This window comes from Lagopus muta, chromosome 14 (genome assembly GCF_023343835.1).
Source record: "Lagopus muta isolate bLagMut1 chromosome 14, bLagMut1 primary, whole genome shotgun sequence".
Taxonomy (NCBI): domain Eukaryota; kingdom Metazoa; phylum Chordata; class Aves; order Galliformes; family Phasianidae; genus Lagopus; species Lagopus muta.
The window spans coordinates 262383-282883 of NC_064446.1; the positions used below are offsets into that span (position 1 = coordinate 262383).

General features: G+C 56.6%; 2 protein-coding genes across 17 annotated transcripts in view; both read right to left on the reverse strand.

Moving 5' to 3' along the window:
• The window catches only part of ANKHD1 (ankyrin repeat and KH domain containing 1), a 104561-nt gene extending 101711 nt beyond the window's left edge, over positions 1 to 2850 (reverse strand). For 7 of the 14 annotated variants that reach the window (XM_048960123.1, XM_048960127.1, XM_048960121.1 and 4 more), the window contains exon 1: positions 2474 to 2840. In XM_048960123.1, coding sequence (XP_048816080.1) covers positions 2474 to 2752 — 279 coding nt within the window. In that variant the 5' untranslated portion in view covers positions 2753 to 2840. Of the gene's footprint in view, positions 1 to 2473 lie in introns of all 14 variants that reach the window. The other 7 variants (XM_048960130.1, XM_048960120.1, XM_048960132.1 and 4 more) reach the window with 4 other exon arrangements.
• A 696-nt stretch (positions 2851 to 3546) lies between these two features.
• Positions 3547 to 20140, reverse strand: SLC4A9 (solute carrier family 4 member 9). 3 transcript variants are annotated; one of them, XR_007379844.1, is made up of 22 exons: positions 19820 to 20140; positions 18196 to 18356; positions 17874 to 18017; positions 17694 to 17755; positions 17186 to 17343; positions 15811 to 15898; positions 15368 to 15522; positions 14638 to 14754; positions 14252 to 14426; positions 13216 to 13349; positions 12820 to 13091; positions 11115 to 11170; positions 10816 to 10998; positions 10564 to 10677; positions 9097 to 9258; positions 8111 to 8289; positions 7844 to 7916; positions 5421 to 5489; positions 4584 to 4757; positions 4336 to 4494; positions 3838 to 3973; positions 3547 to 3730 (listed from the first exon to the last, which is right to left on the reverse strand). XR_007379844.1 is itself a non-coding variant. In XM_048960770.1 (21 exons), exons 1-21 carry the CDS (start codon positions 20080 to 20082, stop codon positions 3923 to 3925), a joined length of 2847 nt encoding a protein of 948 aa, XP_048816727.1. In that variant the 5' UTR covers positions 20083 to 20140; the 3' UTR covers positions 3547 to 3922. The 3 variants fall into 3 exon arrangements, 2 of the variants coding, with proteins under 2 accessions (XP_048816727.1, XP_048816726.1); XM_048960770.1 differs by having other exon boundaries at positions 3547 to 3973; positions 8213 to 8289; XM_048960769.1 differs by having other exon boundaries at positions 3547 to 3973.
• Positions 20141 to 20501: the final 361 nt, after the last annotated feature.

Genomic DNA, 20501 nt, shown 5'->3' on the forward strand with positions numbered 1-20501 from the left:
CATTATTGCTCTTTACCTTCTCTAGATAAAGATTTCATTATACTCATCTTCCTGAAATTCTCTGATGACCTTTTTCTACTCAATCTGCCATTTTAACAAAATCTAATTACTTTAGCATATAACACTCAGACTAATATAAAGAAACAAAAACCAAATACCGATGCACAGCCTACAGAACACTGCACCATGATTTTCATGGCTTCAAAAGTAGAGAAAAGAGCACAGATTAGGGCCTCATGGGAAACGCTCCCATTATTTATTTCATTCTCCCTTCTCATTCCCACTAATTTCACACAGTGGTAGCAGCTGAAGGCATACACCCAGATCAGTGACTCATGACACGAGACCACAGTCCAAGCATTCACTGGGTTTTCAAAGCAGTGCTTCTCAAGAACTGCAGTTTTCCATCCCAATAGTTCAGTTGTCTCGTCTTTGTTCAAAAAACAAAACAACCAGGACAAAAAAAGGCAAAATTTCAAAACCCTAAAAAGTCCACAGCACGTTGGCAACAGGTGCTTCTTCAGTTCTCACACTCACAGAAGAAAATGGAAAATTCACTTCTGGCCTTCACAACCATGTTCCACAACCTACCAAGACTGGAGAGACTCAAAGCACATCTTTCCCATCTATGTCTCTTCTGCACATTGCTTCCCACAGAGACACAAAACCCAAGAATCCCCCAAGCAAGTTCAGTCTCAGAGATTGGCTCAACTCCTCTAACCGCACTCTGCAAATCTCCAAGTGCCTTAACTTCAACTTAATTTTGATGATACATTTCAAAAAATGCTCTTCTCAGATTTTTCAAACAAACAATTTTAGTTTATCAGCTGACTGTGAAACTTCTTTTTTCTTCCTACCTTAAAGCTTGCTATTACTCAGAAGACCAATTGAATGTTTATGAACACCTGAGCTGCTCAATCTTCATATCCTTTAAATAATAGGGTGAGCTGAAACAGAATTGCAGAGCTCCACCATTTCCATCTTGTAAGGAGGGCAACAAACATTGTTACATAGTCCATTCCACATCATTTTCCAGGTTCTGTAACTACTGTTGCACTTTCAAGGATACATTAACATGTGAGCAGGCAGACATAAAAGATATCCCAGGCAGCGGAAACTCCTGAGTTACTTGTGTGCTATCCATTCCAGACCGGCCTACCACCTTTCCAAAAGAGGAAGACCACTCAACATGTAATCCTGTAACACCTCATGCTCACAACACCAGACTGCTATCATTCATCTCAAGTGAGTTTTATGTGCTTGATCATTAGATTTTGAGCATACTTATGTGTCCAGTGTCAACCCACAAGCAAAGCAGAAATGTGGGTCTCTGTCAGTCTAATCACTTTTTAATTCAGAGCTCAGCTGGGCTGGGCAAAAGACAAACAATGGAAGGGAGAAAATTTAGACATACAAGGAAAGATGTAGGCTCCTCTTCTTCCATTTCCTCCAAAGAAACATGTGCGCACACTTAAGTACGCACTCCTGGCCCTCATATTGCACTGGCTATCATCTTCCTCATCCTGCAGAAGCACACAGAGGCACAAAACACCGAAGCTACAACATGCTTCCAAGTGATGCCCACTTTCCCCCAGCTCCCACTAAAACAACATTAAGTGCTACAGCAGTGATTGCAATCCTAGCACTTCTTTCTAATTGACAACAAAGGCAGTCAGATTCACCCCTTAGTGTGCAATGAGTGCACAGATGAGGCCACATCTTCCTAGGCTACACAAAGCAGTCCCAGATGCAAGTTTCAAGAGCCAAAATGCTCCAATTGGGCAGGAATAGGGCTCCAGTCCCTCCCACACGCCCTTCCCTTGGAACCCTCCACAGGTTTGGCAGATCAAAGGGAAACACCTCCATTACCCTCTTCCATTTCTTCTAGAACGAGGACGTCGGGCAAAGACCACTTCTACTCCACAGAGCCGCACCTACCGGGAATTCAGCAGTCTGGGAACCGTGGATTCCCCCACCATAGCCCAGCGCGACAATACCGGGGGCTGCAGGCTTCATTCCGTTCCCGCGGCACAAGAGATGCCCTCCGCTCGCGGGAGAACCTCACCTAGCGATCGGAACACGGCTCCAAGTGGAAACCTCTCCCTGAGGTCGGCCCGCACCCACACTCCGCTCGCCGAGAGGAGGCCGCGAGCGCAGGGCCCGGCCGGCCCGGGCGGAGAGGAACGGCCGGGCCCACCCGCGGCGGGGCCGACCCCACTCTCCCGTCCCCCGGCCCCGGCGGAAGGCCCCGTGCCGGGCGCCGGGACCCCGCCCCCGCGGCTCTGGTGCGGCCACTCACGCCTACGGCCGCGGTGAGGCCCGGCGGGCGCAGCGCCGGAGAGAGGAGCGGGCCACGACCCCCAGCGCCAGGCGGGTCGGCGCAGAGCGCCCGGGGCCGGCGGCGGCGGCCGGGCGCGGCGGGAAGCCGGCTCTGTCAGAAAGCGGCGGCCGGGCTCGGCCGCGGAGCGCTCACCTCGGACACCTCGTCCTCGTCGCTGCCGGAGCCTCCACCGCCGCCCCCGCTCCGCAGCACGGCGGCCGCCAGCTTGAAGTCGAGGGCGGCCTCACCGGCCGCGGGCGCGACGGGGCCTCCGGGACCGCCGGGCCCGGCCTCCCCGAAGAGGCGCACGGCCCTCAGCCCTAGCGGGGAGGGCCCAGCCGCGGCGGGCGGCTCGGCGGCGGGCGGCGCGCGGGGAGCGACCGAGTCGATCTCCTCGTCGCCGAGGGGAGCGGCGGTGCCGTCCGTGAGCATCGCGCTGATCCGGGGCCGCCACCGCTCGCAGAGCCCAGCCGTCGCCGTCCCTCACGGCACCGCAGCAGCGCCACTAACTTCTCACACCCTACCCGGCCGCGCCGCCGCGCCGCCCACCCGCCGCGCTGCCCGCACCCATTGGCCTGGGGCGTCCCACGGCCGCGCGCTATTGGGCCGCGCTGCCGCCACTCTGAGTGACGTCACGCGTTCCCAGCATGCTGCCTTGAGAGCACACGCCGAGGCGGTTTGAGCCCCCTGCCCCGCCCCGCTTCCCTGGCTTCGCTTCCTGAACTTTCCGGGAGCCGATTGGCTACTCGGAACGTCAGTCACACGTCCCGCCTGAGTTTCGGGCGACGATTGGGCTGCCGAGCTGTCTAACAATGGTAATACGAGAACCCGAGATTCTGGTTGCCTAGAAGGCCCGTCGCTCACAACGCGCGCTGTCTGACGCCGTCCGATTGGCTCTTGCCGCGGCATATCCCCTCCCCTCCCTTTCACCGCCCTCTGAAGGGCTCCGTCAGCGCAGAAGCCGACACCGCCCCCCCGCCTCGAGCGCCCACTGGCGCGCGGAGCTGCCCGTCAATGCGCGTAACCCGGCCGTGAGCGGCCCGCCCCGCCGCCCCCAGCGAGCGCGCGATTGGCCCCACACGCTGTCACTCACGTCACCTGCGGCCCCGCCGGTGACGACGCCCGTGCGGCCACGTGGCCTCTGTTAGCGCGTGGTGTGCGGGCCGGGCGCGGGCCGGTGCGCGGTTTTCCCTCCGGAAGGAAGAGCCGAGAGAACGGCGCAGGGTCAAAGCATGGTTTATTCAAATGCCAATTATCTTCATCCTGTAATTTCAGTGAGAGCTATCGCTGATGTGTGGGTGGTTGGACTGGATGATCTTGTAGATCTTTTCCAACCTCGGTGTTTCTGTGATTCTGCGATTTTGCAATCCACCGACACGCCGCGGGGCTGCACGGCCTGCAGGCCGAGAGCTGGGCCAGGATCAGAGTGAGGCTGCCCACAGCTGGGGCACGGGGCTCAGCACGGAGCGGAGCAAGCGCAGGTTTGGGGCCTGCTGCAACGCGGAGGCAATAAGTACCTGCCAGCGGGCCTCGTGTCGGTGCTGAGCGGGAGGTGAGCAGCAGGTCTGGTCCAGGCTGCTCTGCCTCATCCCGGCCGCAGCCCTAATTCACGGAGATGTTGATCTCTCGTCCCTGGCGATGCATCAGCTCAGACTGGAGGAGAAGCGAGGGGGTGATGCGTTTTGCAGCGCTCCCAGTCACCCTCCGGCAGCCATGCCCACAGGATCCAGCTCCTGTAGCTGCTCAACCAGCCGCCGCAGCACAGGGTGTGCTGAGCCCATGGCCCAGCGTGCCAGCTCTGCTGCTGTCCCCACTCCCCCGGCCACTCCCTAGATGAAAGCACCGCAGCTCTGGTGCCATTCCATCTGGATTTGGCATCTTGTGCTGGAGCTGTTGGCTGTTCCTGCATCTCCGGGCTGCTGCCTGAGCTGCGTGCCCTGGCCAGGTGCAGCCCCTGCACCGCAGATTCCTCAGGGGTGGCTGCAAAAGAGCACAGCTCCCAGGATATCACCCACCTCTTCATCACTGTTGCTTTCCTGCTCCTCCTGCTTCCTGCGCTGTTTCCCCTCTGCCTCCTTCCTGGCTGCTGCAGGCATAATGTTATCCAGCCAGCTCAGGTCATGCAGGGAGAAGATGAACTCAAGTGCCTTCCGAATCCCCACCAGGGCCAGCAGCTGGGGCCAAGGCAGAGCATAAGTCAGCATGGGCCAGGGGACTGCAGGTCAGTGGGTTTTAACCAGCCTGGTTACAAGAGACATCCTACCATCACTGGGAAAACAATGGCAGCCGCAGTGGACTTGATGACCCAGAGAATGGCCAGGCACAGCAGCTGGATGAAGGTGAAGAGGTGCACCCGGTGCAGTGGCACATGGCGGAGGTAGAGGTGATCTGGCTGGTGTTTTGCAGGCATCAGAAGCAGCCGCACTCGGTCCGTGAACTGCAGGGAGAGGATAGCAGGCTTGTCAAACACAGCACAGAGAAAGGATGCTTACACACTTGCAGTCAGCTGTCACCCACCTCCCTGCTGTGACCACCCCGTCGCCTAGCACAGAGGGGTGCCAGTGATTGCCCCCTAGGCAGGCCAAGCCCTCTGCCCTGACACTCCATGCTGTCGCCAGGGCTGCTCATGGGATCTGTTGCAGGGGAGCTGATCTGAACAGTGCTACAGAACCTGGGGCTATGGCCTCTGGCTATGACTGGACAAACTCTTTCCAGGCAGATGCTTAGGGAAAAAAAAAAAGAAAAAAGAGGTAGATATTTCTGGAGCCTGGATTGTCCCTGCCCAGGGTTTAGCAGGAGAGGGCAGAGTCGGCAAATCAGAGAGCTGCTGCGGGGACATCCTGCAGCTGTGGAGAGTTGCTCCGGGCCACCCATTCGTCCCCTTCCTTCACTCAGACTACCTGATCCACCAGTGCAGGAGTAATTCGTGCTCCCCAGCAACCCAGACGCCACTCCTTCCCTCTGCCCAATCTTAGGTCCAAATTCAAGGCATTGAGCTGTACTGCACAGACTGAGCTGGTATTGAGCAAAGCGCTTCCTCCCTAAGACCCACAAGTATCCCAATACAATCCAGATGCATGCTCTGTGCAGTGCCACTCACCTGGATGCTGTTCAGAGCTGCCACTCCCATGTGCAGAAAGACCCCATAAAGCACTGGCATTGGGATATACTGCAAAACATCAGGGTGAGGCTTCAGCAGGGAATTTGCACTAAGCTATGCCTCCTGTAAGACCAGTCCGTATATACAGATGCAGTGTTTGTTTTCTTCTCTTTGAATAGCACAATTTCATTTCATGTTTTTTTGCTTATCTTATGGCTCCAAGGGCATTACAACTGGATGTGTTCCTGTCTATGATAGGAACTGATGCAAGGACATCACCGTCTTCAGAGAGGGGAAACAAGTTCTGAGATGCTTGCCCCACTTTCTAGCTGGGAGTAACCCAGGCTGGAGATAAGGCACCAAGGCACTAGGAAATGGGTCATACAGCGTTGGATTTATAAATAGTGGGGTGTCTGATAAAGCAAATGCTTTGCCCTGGGATGAGAGACTGAAAGGCCATGGCCTAGCTACAGACAGCAAGCAGCTCTGTGAAACAGCACACCAAGCTGTCCCCTGGCTGGCATGGTGTGGAGCTGCAGGCCAGATGGAAGGTAGTAGAATCACAGAATCACCAAGGTTGGAAAAGATCTCCAACATCATCCAGTCCAACCATCCACCTATCACCAATATTTCACACTAAACCACATCCCTCAGTACAACATCTAAACACTTCTTGAACTCCTCCAGAGACAGAGAGTCCTCCCACTCAGACAGCTGTAGAGAGCCATAAGGTCACCCCTGAGCCTCCTCTTCTCCAGGATGAGCAACCCCCATTCCCTTAGCCTCTCCTCATAAGGCCTGTGCTCCAGACCCCTCTCCAGCTTTGTTGCCTTTCTCTGGACATGTTCCAGGGCCTCCATGTCTTTCTTGTAGGGAGGGACCCAAAACTGGACACAGTACTCGAGGTGCAGCCTCACCAGAGCTGAGTACAGAGGGATGATCACTCCCTGCTCCTGCTGGCTGCACTATTTCTGACACAAGCCAGGATGCCATTGGCCTCCTTGGCCACCCGGGCACACTGCTGGCTCCTGTTCAGCTGAGCATCAACCAACACTCCCAGGTCCGCTTCTTCCACACAGTCTTCCAGCCACTGCGCTCCAAGCCTATGGCATTGCCTGGGGTTATTGTGGCCAAGTGCAGGACCGGCCCTTGGTCTTGTTCAACTTCATCCCACTGGCCTGCGCCCAGCAATCAGCCTGTCCAGATCCCTGTGTCTAGGGCCTTCCTACCGCCAGGCAGACCAACACCTCCTGCCAACTCAGTATCATCTGCAAACTTACTGAATGTGCACTCCATGCACTCGTTCAGGTCATTAGTAAAGCTACTGAACAGGACAGCCCCGGTACCGACCCCTGGGGAGCACCACTTGTGACAGTCGCCAGCTGGATTCAGCTCCATTCACCACCACTCTCTGGGCCCGGCCCTCCAGCCAGTTCCTTACCCAGGAAAGAGTGTAACTGTCCAAGCCATGGGCTGCCAGCTTATACAGGAGAATACTGCGGGAGACAGTATCGAAGGCTTTCTTGAGATCTAGGTAGACTATGTCAGCAGGTTGGCCTAGCTCCTGTCTAGCCAGTGAGATCAGCTGAATCAACTCTGGTGATCAATGGGGTGACATGTCACAGCCAGATTGCCCTCGCATCCAGGTCCTGCCACCTCTGGGCTCCTTTCTAGTCTAACCCCTCTTTCACAAGCACATTTCCCCATATCCAGCCAGATTCCTGCCGTCCAGTTGCTCAGCATGTTCTGTTTTTCCTCCCAGGCCTTGTGAGGCAGGGGACATCACCTTCTGCTGCCATTGAAGTGGGTGAGAAATGCCTAGGATTTGGCCAGCTTCCCTGGCATAAAGACAACCACTAGAGATTCATCACCTGCCCAAGCTGGGAGGCAGCTGCTGGTCCTGGGGCTAACAAAATGTTTGCACAGCCCCATCGACCAAGCTCCAAGCTGAAGCGTCACAGGCAGCCTCCCACTGTAACAGGAGGAGCAAGAAGTTTTAGTCTTTAGTTTCTCTGCCATCCTCAGGTCTGGGGACAGAGATGATGCTAGAGAAGGGACCCGACTTTCAAGTGACCCAGGTATGGCAAGAAGTACACCAGGAGCTCTGCTACTCTCACTGCAGTGCCGAGTAAGTGCTGGCACTGCTCTGGTGATGGGACAGAAGGTTGCAGGGGACAGAACTGGCTCCTCAGGGAAAACTGTGAGCCAGCTGCTGGGGCCGCCTTGCAGAAATTGAGCTAATCCTTCTGGCCTTTGTCAGACCCCTTCCCACACAGTGCAGTGCTCCTTCTTAGGTGTGTCTCTCTGTGCTGCAGCTGGAGGAGCGGTGGGGTTGGGAACGACTCAGGTTGCAGTGCACCTTGCCCACTTCAGAAAGGAGGCAAAGACACCCTGAGGCCAACACCAGCAGCCAATTTCCATACCTTGAGAATGGGTGCCATGAAGACAGAGACTCCCGTCAGGATGAAGACCACCAGGCCGGTCAACCTCTGCTCCCTGTGGGCAACAGTGCAGACATCTCAGGAGTGTTCAGGCTCTCCCAGGCACCCACAGCCCCCATCAGCCTGCGTGGGCAGCAGCCTGTCCCCTGGTGCCACTGCTGTGGGCAGGAGAGGTGCAGGAGTCCCCTAGAGTAGAGGCTCCAGGCAAGATGAGGTGCAGCTCACTGTGTGGCAGAGCTCAGGCCATACCTGATGCCCAGGAACTCGGGCTGCTCGCCTGGAGCTGAGGCAGTGCTCTCCTTCCTGAGGCTCTCCATGTGTGCCAGGGAGATGACAGTGGCCGATACGTACCAGGGGAGGCCCATCACAGAGGTGACAATCATCAGCAGCGAGACGCAGAGGAAGTCCAGGTGAAAGCCTGCCCCTTTCTGCAAAGAGGGAAGCATAGCCGGGAATGAGCCCATGGCACGGCAGCACTGGGAGGCCCTCCCAGCGTGATGGGAACAGGACACTGTCGCAGAAGACAGCAGGGCCTGGGCTACCACTGACTATCAGGGTGGGTGGTGGATGTGGTAGGAAGCCAAGGATGAGCACATGGCAAGGCCAGGCAGTGGCATCTTGCCTGACTGTGCCGTGAGCATTGCCCCTCAGCCCTGCAGAGCCACATCTATGCCCCACAGCTCACAGTGACAGGATGAGCCATATGTCCTGGGCAGATGTGTGGCGGGAGCCCTGCCAGGTCCTGCATGTATCTGAAAGCATTTGTAAGTATCATAAACCTTCAGATGGAGTCAGAAACACCCAAGGGCCAGCCTACAACCTGATATTTGCACTCTCTTGGTGATCAGCCACAATGCTGCCCAGCCCTGAAGATGCCTGCAGCCTACAGCTGGCTTGTCCCAGCAATGTCCTATGCCCTCTGTCCCCCACCAAGTCCTATCCACAGCCTCTCCTGCACTGGGTGATGGAGGTATGGGGGGATGCCTGCAGAGGGAGAGACTCAGAGGCACCCCCAGATCTGGTGGGAGGGCTGACTCCCCCAACACAGCAAGTCCCACACCCTCCTGCCTGGCAAGGGCTGCGCCGCTACAGGAGCCAACACAGCAAGACATTGGCACTGCCAATGCCAGCTCTCCCCTGTCTGCTCAGCCTGGCCCAGGCAAGAGCTCACACACATAGAGCAGTGTTCCCCATCTGTAGCCTGCACCCTGCTGGCACCCCTGGGTTCTGCTCACCTGCAGTTTGTATTCCTTGCGGTTAAGAATGACAGCTGTGATCTGCTGGTCCATGAAAATGAGGATGGTGACAAGGATGGCAGGCACCACAGATGCCAGGCAGATCCACCAGGGGTTGGCTCCAAAGGGGAAGACGATCCAGCCCCTCATGGGATTTGTGGGCTGCAAAAGGCAGAAAGATCATGCTAGTCAATATGTGCCTACAGGGCCTGCAGCATAGCAGAGCAAAGGGACCAGCCCATGGGCACGAAAGCTGGATCAAGATGGACGTCGTTGGATGCTCCTTCCTTGGGAGTGTGACTCACCCAGCAGCTTGCAGGACACCCACTGCAGCAGAGCTTACTCCTGGGCACCATGAGCTGGTGCTGAGAGCTGGGCACATCTAGAACAGCACATGCCCGCCTGGGTAAGCTACAGGGGCAGCATTTGAGCCGTGGGTGGAAGGGGGTGTATTGCAGAGCCCAAGCAGTAGCACCACACATAGACTACAGCCCAGTTCATGGAAGAAGCAGAGCATGATCCTTTGCTCTGCCAATCCCTCTCCACACCCAGGGTGGGGAGCCCAAGTCCAGGCTTGAGCTCACAACTCCTGCTCCAGCATGAGCTGTAGCGTAAGGTTGTCCTGCATAAGCAGGACCAGGCTAGGCCATTTACAGACCACAGGATTGTCTGTGGCCCAACCTCTTGTATGCAGTGGGGCAGTAACATAGGACTGAAGGGCTGCAGGGCAGTCATGTCAACAAGTCCACTGTGCGTTTCCACCCAGACCACATCGATGGCGGACAGCAGCAGTGTGGGACAGGTTCTGCAGAGGATGCAGGCCTGCTCACCAGCAAAGCTTGCGATGTCCAGCCAGAGTACACCAGCCTGGCAGCACAGTGGGATTCAGGGAAGGCGGGCTGGGGAGCCAGGCACAGCCAGGCTGTTTACGGGGAGAGGTGAGGAGGCAAGCTCCCAGAGGCACTGCAAAGCAAATCCTACAGAGCTGAGCATTGCCAGGCTTGCCATCTAAGCCTGAGTGAGCTTGGCACGTCAGTGCTTGCAGTGCTGGCCAGCCCTCCTCGCATTGCACTGGGTCTGGCTGGGCTGGGGGCAAGTAGGTCAGACACCAGCTCTTCCAGGAAGCCTGCTGTCTTCTCTCTTCTCCAAGACCTCCACGAGAGCTAGACAATGCCGGAAAAAGTTCACAAGCCAGGAAGATGAACTGGCAGCCTCCTGCCTGCAAGGGCGAGCCCTCACACACCCATGGTGCATGTGGGATGCGCCCAGGCTGGCCAAGAGCAGGCAAGTTCAAGCAAAGGCTCCGTTTTCCTACAAATCCTCCTTCCTCCAGGCTGCGCTGGAGGCCTTATAGGGCCACAGCAGCCCCTGCCCTGACAGTTCAGCCCAGCCATGCAACCAGTGTGAGGCTTGCTGCTGAGCCAGCTGCTCTTTGATAGTGCTCCTGGTTCCCTATCTGTTGGTCACCTTCAGCTCGCTGGGAACCAGGAGCTTGGGGGTCTCCAGACCAAGAGCCGCATCGATGGCACAGAAGATGAGGATGGCCAGGATGATGGAGAAGTCACTCACCAGCTTCCGAAACTGCAATGCCACAGATAGGGAAGTTTTCACCCGCACTGGCCAGGACCATTCCCAGGCAGCTGTGGCAGAGGGACCATCCGCAACAGCCCCAGAAACACCCCAGGGTCAGCCCCAGCGAGGCGGCCGGGGGGCACTCACCCCTGTGGGGAAGTAGCGGCTGCTCTTGAAGTGCTTGAGCGTGGTGCAGCAGAGGAAGGTGCCTCCAAAGAGGAGGAAGGACATGAGGGCAATGTCAGGCACGTACGGGCAGCTGCTCCCCTGGAGGTGGCCTCCTCGGCCCAGGCACTGGGCCCGGCTCAGTGCAGCCAAGGCTGCAGGAGGCTGTGGGGATGTGGGAAGGGTGAAGGTGGGGAAATAAGCCAGGGATGTGGCACTGGAGCCAAAGGGCCAGTGAGGACAGCCTGGTGCTCTGTGTCCCCTCCCAGAAGGGTCCGTACCTGTTGCAGGGTTGTAGTTGGAGGAGACAGTGTGTTGTTGCCTGCTGTGACGTGTCCTGCAAGGCAATGGAGGGAGTCGGTGCCCCAGGAGCCATGGGGCTGCAGAGCCAGGCACCAAGCGGCCCGTACCCTGTCCCCGGAATATTCCCAGGAGTTCTGAGCTGTCTTGGCTACCCAGGTGGGGCCATGTGGGACTCCTGAGGCATGAGAATGACACCAGACAGCAGGAGAGCGCGGCCTGCAGCTGGATACTCTGGGCAAGCACCAGGCCAGGGCTGATGCCTGGGAGCACCAGAGTCAAGGTTTCCAGGGTGCATCCCTGGCCCAGCCCCTTGCAGACTTTTGCAAGTCTTCCTCACATCCTTCACAGTTCTTCACTGTTGTCTCCTTATTGTTGTGCTAAAATAGTCCTTCAGCAATTCCTACTGTCCATTAACAGCTGTCCTGAAGTTGGCCAAACTGCAGTCCTTCAAGGTGAAATTTTCCAGCCTAAAGTTGTGCCTTTGGGGTCATAAAGGCTTGGAAAGGGCTTGGCTGAAGCATCAGCACACTAACAGTCAACAGCAGAACCAAGCTCTGCCTAGCACTGGTGCTTCAGGTGCACTGTGCCATGGCTCCACTGCCACAGTGGTCCTGCAGACATGGTGATCACCATGGAAGCAGAGACACATCTTGTTCAGACTCCATGAAACACCCTCTGAATTACAGACCAGATTACAGACTACGGAGAAAGTGTGTTGAGGTGCTGAATGGTCTGCTGGTCTCCCCAGTGCCCCACATCCTCTGGCCCCACACTGCAGGAGCTGAACTGCAGCTCACCCCACTCCCAGAACTGTCAAGGCTCCAGAAGCACAGCCCCAGGCTGCTGCAGGTCTCTGTCCCTGCCTGAGCCAGGGGGCAGAGGGAAACAGGCAGTGCCACTCCCAAAAAAGGGATAAGCCTTTGGAAGCAGCCTGACCTAGGGTCACAGGCAGGGGACACAGTACACCTGGGGACACGAGCGACAGGCTAGATGCTTGCAACAGGCACTGGGAGTTGGGCTGTGCTCGTCAGGGTGCTCCATCCCAGGTGGGGATGCCTGGGGATGCCATGCAGATGGTGCTCTTGTCCTGACACCAACCCTGCAGCATAAAGAGGCTCAGCAGGAGTCCCTGGTGTGGGGCAGATAGTGGCAGGAAGGTAGTTCTTGTATCCCACTGGGGAAGGTCTGTCTCCAACTGGTACAAGGGCAGGACGAGGTGACATTTCCATGCAACTTACTGCTTACCCTTATGCCTACACCTAAGCAAGGTGTGAGGATGCCCAAAGCCAAGGGAGCACCAGGTGCCAATATGGATGGGCAGGTAAGGGTAGGATTGGAACAGCCTCCTTCCTCTCGGCTGTGAGGCATTCTTGAACTAGACATCCCTCATCACTCTCAGGGACTGTGGTGCTCCTTGGGGCCACAGTTAGCTCCTGTGGTTCCTGGGACCATCACCTCCTGCCATGCCCACATCCTTCATCTTCCCTGTGCCACTCTGATAGAGGTGTGGAGACCAATGCGCAGCAGGTAGCACTGAGGCCACCATGCTGGAGCTCTGTCCCTATGAAGGCACAGCCCTGTGTGCACAGCCCAGCACCCTGCCCACCAGCATTGTGCAGGGACTTGGCCCAGGGGCCATGCTGAGTGTGTGGGCAGGAGTCGTGACAGGCAGCTTGCATTCACCTGGGACAGATAAGTTGCAGGTGCAGCTGTACAAGGTCACATCATCAGCCCGGTAGTGCCAGTTGATGGGGAAGGCTTCCGCCAGGCTCAACATCTTCTTTAGAGAGTCATAGATGAAGATCAAGCTGATCAGGGCACAAAAGCCTTCCTCAGTGAAGCGGGTGAAGTACTGCACCAGGTGACTCGCTTCAGTGGCCACCAAAACCAAGCCGAAGAAGGCCACCCAGAGCCCAATCCAAAGGCGAAACTCCAGGTAGTCCAGACCATAGTCCCTAGTGGGGAGAGTGGCCCAGACTCTTACTGTGGCACTCAGCCATGTGAAGGCAGCCTGTGCCCAGCCCACGGATGGTGCAGCTGAGGCTGCCACCTGGGGAGATGCCCTCATTCAGTTCTTACTCGCTGAAGGAGAAGAGGAGACGCTCAAAGACCAGAACTGGGCCGGTGCTGCTCAGGATGGTCAGGGGCTGGCCGGAGAAGAGGCAGAAGATGGAGCCAGCAAAGGCAGTGCCCAGGAAGCTCTCCAGTACACCCTGCAGTGCAGAGGGATGGGATGCAGGACCAGGTGAGCAGTGGGGCCAGGGGGACAGTGCTCAGGTGCTGTCTGCCTGATGAAGCCAGCAGAAAGACAGGTACCAGGGTGACAGCCCCACAGGCAGGAAGGAGGGGACAAAGGGCATGTGGGCTTGCCACTGGCTACAGGTGTGAGGTGATTCTGCTCGGGGAGAACCTGTGGACCCTTGCTCTCCTCCAAGCACTCAGAGACTCAGAGCTGTAGCCACAGCAAGATGAACTAGGCAGCCTGGGGCTGCAGCTGCAGGGCCTGTCACCCTGACTACAGGTGACATCACCCCAATCACAAGTGATGTCAGTATGTTGAACTGAAGGAGGGAGGAAGGAGTCTGAGAGGTGCCGAGAGGCCAGCCACTGCTCCAGGAGTCACCCCAGCACTTCACGTTTGAGCTGTCACCAAAGCCAGCCCAGTGGTGAGCACAGGTCCTGAGGTGGCTCAGGCGTGGAGCTGAAGAAGTGGGGCTACAGTAGGGGCCACAGCTTCCCAAAGCCTGCTGAGGGGAATGCTTGGCACCCCAGCACACAGCCAGCCATGCCTGTGCCTGCAGGTCATGCTCAGAGCAGCCTCCCTCCTTCAGACCCCTGTAGAACAGAGTGCAGGGTCCTGCCTGGGCACCAGGACTCTGGGCTGCAGGGATGGATTTGAGCACTACACTTGCTCAGGCCCAGCCAGTGCTCTGGGACTGCCAATGGAGAGCAGTGCTGCAGGAGGCCCTGCAGCCTCAGTGAGCAGTGCATGAGCAGGGAGTTCCATGTGGCACTCCCCAGGCAGCCCTGCCCTGAGGATTGCAGGCAAACCCCACATAGCCCACTGTTCTGCATCACAGCCCACACCCAACTTGGCACCCCAAGGCACACTGACCTGCATGTTGGCTGTTGCGTCCCCCAGCATGCCCCCAAAGGTGATGGCATTGGTGACCGTTGCCAGGTAGATGTAGAGAACTGCTGAGAGGCACTGGATGTGCATGGCATCAGAGAAATCACTGCGATACCAGTATGCCTTCCTTCGGATGTCTTGGATCAGCCCCCCAAAGAGTCTGCAGCAGCCCAGAGAGGAGAAGAGGCAGCAGAGATCTGAGCACCCTCCAGCTGGCTATGGCCATCACCAGAGAGCAGAGTCCTCTCTTGGAATCATTGGCTGGTGCTGGTTGGAGGAGGATGTGGCCCTGGCAGCAGCGATCTGCCCAGCGAAGCCAGGATTGATGTAGCGGGCAAGGCCTTACCCTGCTCCCATCTGCACGCACTGACCTTCCTGTCCTCTCCAGCTCCTCACTGGTATGCAGGTGGGCCAGGCTAGGCCTGTCCTTGGCAGCAGTTGTGTTCCCATTGCAGTGAGATTTCCACTCCCGCAGGTGCATGGAGATCCTGAAGCAGAGCCAGGGGAGATTGAGCAGGTGGGCTACAGACCAGAGCCCTCAGGACATCGATGCATCAAGACGATGCTATCAAGGACGGGGAGGATGGAGAGGGAACAGGGCTGGAGGCACCTTCTGTATTCCCTGGCAATGAGGTGGGGTAGGATGAGGACAAGATATCTCCACCAGCTGGCAGGTCAGCCCCTGAACCAACCCTATACAGACTAGTAATGAAAGAGAGCTGGGCAAAGCAGGAGGTGTCCTGCTAGAAGGTGCTGAGGCCTTGTGTTCCCAGCAGCTCTTGCTTGAACATTGCATGGGATGGTTTTGCCACTCCCTCACTGGCAAGAGCCAAGTGGGACTGCAGATCTAACAGCACCAGGACCATAGCTGTGGTCTGCATCAGCTGGAGCTGCAAAGGGGCTTGGCCAGGAATACTTCACTGACAAAGGCTGGCTCCTAGGATAGCTTTACCCCCATTGAGATCCAGATTTCCTAAAGGTGCCTTCCAACCCAAACCATTCTATGATTCTATGATTTCAGCATCACAGGCTTGCAGCAGAGGTCTCCAACTGGGACCACAGGAGCCAACAAAGGCTGTGGGTGCCCTCCCCCCAGGATACCTCTTGTTTGGGGACGACAGGCAGCGTGGTGGAGGAATTCGGTCACTGGGGTCCCATTTTCCTGGAGGAAGCACAGTCAGTTCATCCAGAAACTCATCAATCCCTGCGATGAGGTCTTCTTGGTGCTTAGCCTGCCAGGCAATCCTTTGGAAGAGCTGTGGTGAGATGCAGTGGATTAGCCACCAACTCCTGCATTCAGCTAATCAGAGCCTTTCTCCCAGTATGTAGACACCACCGAGGAAGGCACCCATCCAGTCAGTTGCAATGGATGTGCTCAGACCTTATAACCACCCAAATCCTTTGTTTTCTTATCCTGGGCCAGGAAAGCTGCCAGCCCACCTTGTCCTTGGCCACCTCTGCTGCAGCCTGCAGAGAAGAGGAGCCTTGGCGTCCTCAGCCATTCTGCTGCTGTGTGCTCAGGACAGCTGCTGTGTTAGGCTCACCTCATCTGTCAGCAATGTGGCCATAGCCCTTCCAATCTCATGGTAGGCTTTCGCTTTGACTTGAGGGCCCAGCAGAATGAAAAGAAACCTGCAGACAAGACAGCAACCCATGAACATTGCAGTACCAGCAGCTTCTCTAAGGGAGCTCCTTTTGAGGGCAGGCAGTGTGCTGCCAGGTGCTCTGCAGGCAGTCTGCTAAGCACATGGGGAGTGAGTGGGTCCATCTGCACAAATTGGCTAATGGTGGTGACTGTGTTGGAAAAGTGTTCTATAGCTGAGACTCTATCAAGCTGTGTTATTGTGCTCTTTGTATCTGCTGTAGTTTCCATGGAAAAAAATAGGAGGCATCACTTTTGTAGCGACCTATGTACGTGCATCAGGACTATGGGAAAACTAGAGAGTTAATATCCAAGAGATGGATCTGAATGGGAGATAGCCCCAACATGCTGGCTGTACCTCGGAGGGCAGGCAAAGGGGAATGGCGCTCAGGGTACGGAGGGCAGAGACGAGCTCTCCTTCCATCCCGTTCCAACCCAGAGAGGAAAAAGGGCCATTCGGAAAACACATGAAGAACAGTTGCTGTCAGCTAAATAATGGCACTCAGCAAGACTCCGCATGGGTCTGCCTCGACCCCAAAGCCATACATTTCCCTTTAAGGAGAGCGCAGGAAGTGAATGCTCCGTCCCCTGCGTGCTCACCACGGGCGCTCTGGCCTAAGTGACCAGGAGGTGGCAATGTCCATCCTCATCCCTACCCCTCCTCAGGGTGCTTCCTAAGGAAGTCCTCACTTCAGAGAGTCACACTGACATTTTCTTGTTACAGCTTCAAATGATACCATGTAAAAACATCTCCTGTCCCTGTTCCTCACCCTCTCTGCTCACACTGCCCCGGACAAAAGCTCTGGAAAGCACCCCCACAGGGCAGCTAGGCAAGAGAGAGCGAGAGTCCTAGAAATCTGCGTCTCTTTCCAGCCTTGATCACTGATGCTCCCAAGGAGTAAGTGGAAAGCATTCAGAGGCCCATAGGGAGGAGGATGAATGCAGAGCCCATATAGGGGTAGCACTGGGTCTGTGCCCCAAGGCTGCCTGACAGCACTGACACTGCTCTTGGCGTATCCCCATTGCAATGTTGAGTGCCCCTGAGGTGCTGCAGGATGCAGGAGGGGAGGCAGTGAGTAGAGGTTCTGGGACTGTATGCGGGCTCTGTACTTGGCTTTAGGTGTTTTCTCCATTGCTTTTACCAGGTAAGGTCTTTCTACTGGTGCTGGGCCCCCACGGCTGTTCTGTGCACCAAGGCACAGAGCTTAAGGGATGCAGGAGGCAGGGGGGACACTGGCAGCAGAAAGGGCTACAAGGCCACTGTGTGCTCCAGTTACCTGCTGGGGAGGGCAACTTCAGCCAGTGAGCCAAGGGTCACAGCCTCTCTTAAGCGAAGGAAGACGGGAAATGGCTTCTTCAGGAAGTCGACTTCCCCAACCATAACGCTGGCTACTTCGGCCCCTGGCAGAAGCTTCTTCTTAAATCGGTTTCTCAGCTGAAAGGACATGGAAAGTCAGGTCCATGTGGGACAGCCAACTGAGACCAAACTTCAGATTCCAACCTCACCACCTACACCATGGTCCCCCTCATCCCCCCTCCCAGGCCACCTCCCTCTGAGCCCTCTCGCCTGGGGGCTCTCTGCCTCCCCCAGCGAGAACACATCACGGAGGCTGCGTCCTGCAGTGACAGACACAGGTCCTGACCTGTAAAACCTTTCTGTGCCATTTGTGGACAGAGCTTTTCAGCTCATTTAGGGTCTGAGACCAAGAAACTGATGCATTTCTTGGAAAAACTGTTTCTCCCATGGAGACCATTGATCCATCTGCCCAGCCCTTCCCACGCTACCTGCTCCTTGAGAGGCGTTTCTGAGAACTGGGTTCTGGGCTCAGGGCAGGATTTGGCCTTCTCTGCAAAAAAAAAACAGAACAAGCAGCAAAATGTATGCACAAGCAAAAGGTCAGCATGGTACATGTCCCAAGGGCGGCAGCAGCAGCATGCCAGCCCCTGCTGTGTTGCCAGGTGTACCTCTGCAGGGAGCAAGGCTGAGCTCTGTGAGCACACGCAGCGGGGCTGTGGTGGTTCGGTGCAGCGGCTGGCAAAGCAGCAAAGCTTCCAGGCAGTCCTGCAGCTCAGGATCCCATACATCAGGCTGTGCAGAGAGTGCTTTTTCTGCAACACAAGGTAGTGCTGAGCCCCAGCTCTGCCCAACAATGGGGCTCTTCTGGGGAAAGCCCTCTTTGCTGGTGGATCCAGGTACCCTCTGTCACTGATTTGTCTAGAGATCTCCTGGTGGGCTGGCTCCTATTCTGGGAGCATCCCATCCCATTTCTCTGCATTACCCACGTACCGATTATTTCCTTGAAACTGTGGGCATCCAGATCCAGCAGCACTGTCCCCTCCTGCAGACACGTCCTCAGCTCAAAGAGGCTGTGCAGGTGGAGTACTGGGACATGAGGTGTGCTCCAGCGCTCCCCTCCATCTTCCACCTTCTCCTCAAATTTAATCCACCTGCCAAGACAGAAGCACAGTCAGGAGCAGGGAATGTTGCTCTGGTGTCCTGTGCTGAGCAGCAGGAACACAGATCCCTAAGTTTGGCTTGGGCACAGGGCCCTGCTGCTCCACACCTTGCTCTGTTCCCCTGGCCGGAGGGATTTCACCCAGCCCCAGGGCCAGCAGTGCGTGCTGGCAGTCAGAAGCAGTTTGTCATGGAGCAGTTTGTCATGGTCAGGCTGTGCCAAATCCTTGCAGAGCGGCACACACAGAGCTTCCCTTTGTCCACTGGCATGCAGCACAGGGCAGTGCTGGCCACCCCTCGGAGCAGAGCCTGCTGCCAGGCCTCAGGGCATTTGCCTGGGGCACAGCTGCACGGGGAGGTACTGGGAGAGCCCCAGCATTCAGGCACATGGCTCCAGACCTGCAGGGCTCTGTGGCAGAGCCGCTGCTGCATGGGAACTGCCAGCATGTACCTCCGAGTCTCCTTCAGGCATCGCTGTCAAGCTGCACAGGGACAGCATGGTGAGGTGGCATTTCCCAGACATGCTTCCACATGCCCCACACCAGAACTGGGATGGACCTGGCTCTGCTGTGCACCTGCCCAGGATCTCATTGCCCTCCCCATGCCCCACCTGCCCTCCTGGCAGTCTGCTCTGCCCCTGGTTGCTTCTGACTCCTGCTGCCCTGACCATCTGAGCCATTTTCTGGCTCCTCTGCTCTGCTGCTCCACTGCTGCATTCCCACTGCAGCACAGATTCACACTGGGAGTGCTACCCCTGGCCAAGCCTTTTTTACAGGCCGCTCTTGCTTGCTCTGGAAAAGAAACCAAACTATCCCCCCAGGCTTCAAAGCACATGCACTGGGATCATGGCCACGTACCTCTCACACCTGCAGTGCCCCAGCTCTCTGAGGTGAGCGGTGCACCTCCTTTCCCACCAGTGGTTTGTGGGAAGGATGCATCCCCTGCCCTGAGGAAGAGCTGCCCAGCACCGCTGACTGCTCACACTGCACCCAGGCTTCACCTCTGACGCAAATGTCCTGCAGAGCACATCCTTCTGCCCAGCTTTCCCATGATGTCCTCTTTGCCCATTTCCCAGAGCACAGTGCTTTCAGTTCTGCCCAGCCAGACAGCAAAGCGCTCCCACAACTGGCTTGCTGCCAAGGACTTGAAGAGTCAGGGAATGCAGAAGCAGAACTAAGAGAATTACGTGAATGCTGTGAAAAGACAGTGTGGCCATTTGCACCCAGCCTGACACAATGCCCTCATAGGGGGCAGAAGATTTCACATGAAATGAGTCACTCAAAATCAGGAACAAGAGTTTCCTGGAAGGCGCAGTGCAGGCACTAGAGGCAGCAAAGCAAACCGAGCATTCTCACAGTGTAGGGCACTCCTGGGGCACCCCCCAAGCAGAGCACTTACAGGCTTCCCCCCACACTCCCACTTTGCCACCAGGCCCTGCCCGCTGCCCACTGCCTACCTAGCTGTCTCTCTCCACGCCAGGCCTGACGCAGTGCTGAACAGCTCATTGAGCTGGACGAACAGCGGTGGCCACTTTCGGTCCCCCACCTCTTCCTGCTGCAGGATGGCACTGATGCGCTCAGCTGCCGAGGAGATGCTCGGTGAGAAGATGCTATGGCTGACTGCTGTGTGGAGAAGTTTGGAGCTGTGGGTTGCAGAGTCTCCCTGCCCAGGCTGCACAGCTGGAGCCGTGCTGGCCAGCCCAGGCACTTCGGCTCTCATTGTGCAGAGCAGCCAGGAGCCATATGCACCACTGGGCACTTGCTTTCTGCAGCTGCCAGTACTCGCAGCACCTCACTCATCACACCCTTATAAAAGTTGTGAGCAAGTTCAAACTGGCTGCAGACCAACAGCCAGGAGCCAAACCCCAAACAGTGTTATCAAAACACAGTGGCCAGCCCTGAAGGCCTTGGTATCAGTGGCTCCCGCTGCTCCAGCTGTCCATCTGGGCAAAAGACTGGGGAACCCAGCTTTGCCACCAGCTGCATCAAACCTGGGCTGACGGGTGGCACAGCCCATCACTACTCACCTGGCTCACTGCAAGAGACACGAGCATGATGCAGACAGCTGCTGCCATCACTCTGTGACTATGGTAGAGAGGATGAGGTGTGAGTCTCCCAGCTAAATGTCACACACAGCAC

What these genes read in the sequence shown, in the direction of transcription:
- SLC4A9 (XM_048960769.1), bottom strand. Translation starts at nt 20,082, where the DNA reads ATGAGAGCCGAAGTGCCTGGGCTGGCCAGCACGGCTCCAGCTGTGCAG. An exon ending in CAGTTTCAAGGAAATAATCG is followed by an intron (nt 18,018 to 18,195) that starts GTACGTGGGTAA and finishes CTTGTGTTGCAG; the next exon opens with AAAAAGCACTCTCTGCACAG. An exon ending in GAAGTTGCCCTCCCCAGCAG is followed by an intron (nt 15,899 to 17,185) that starts GTAACTGGAGCA and finishes TCTTGTCTGCAG; the next exon opens with GTTTCTTTTCATTCTGCTGG.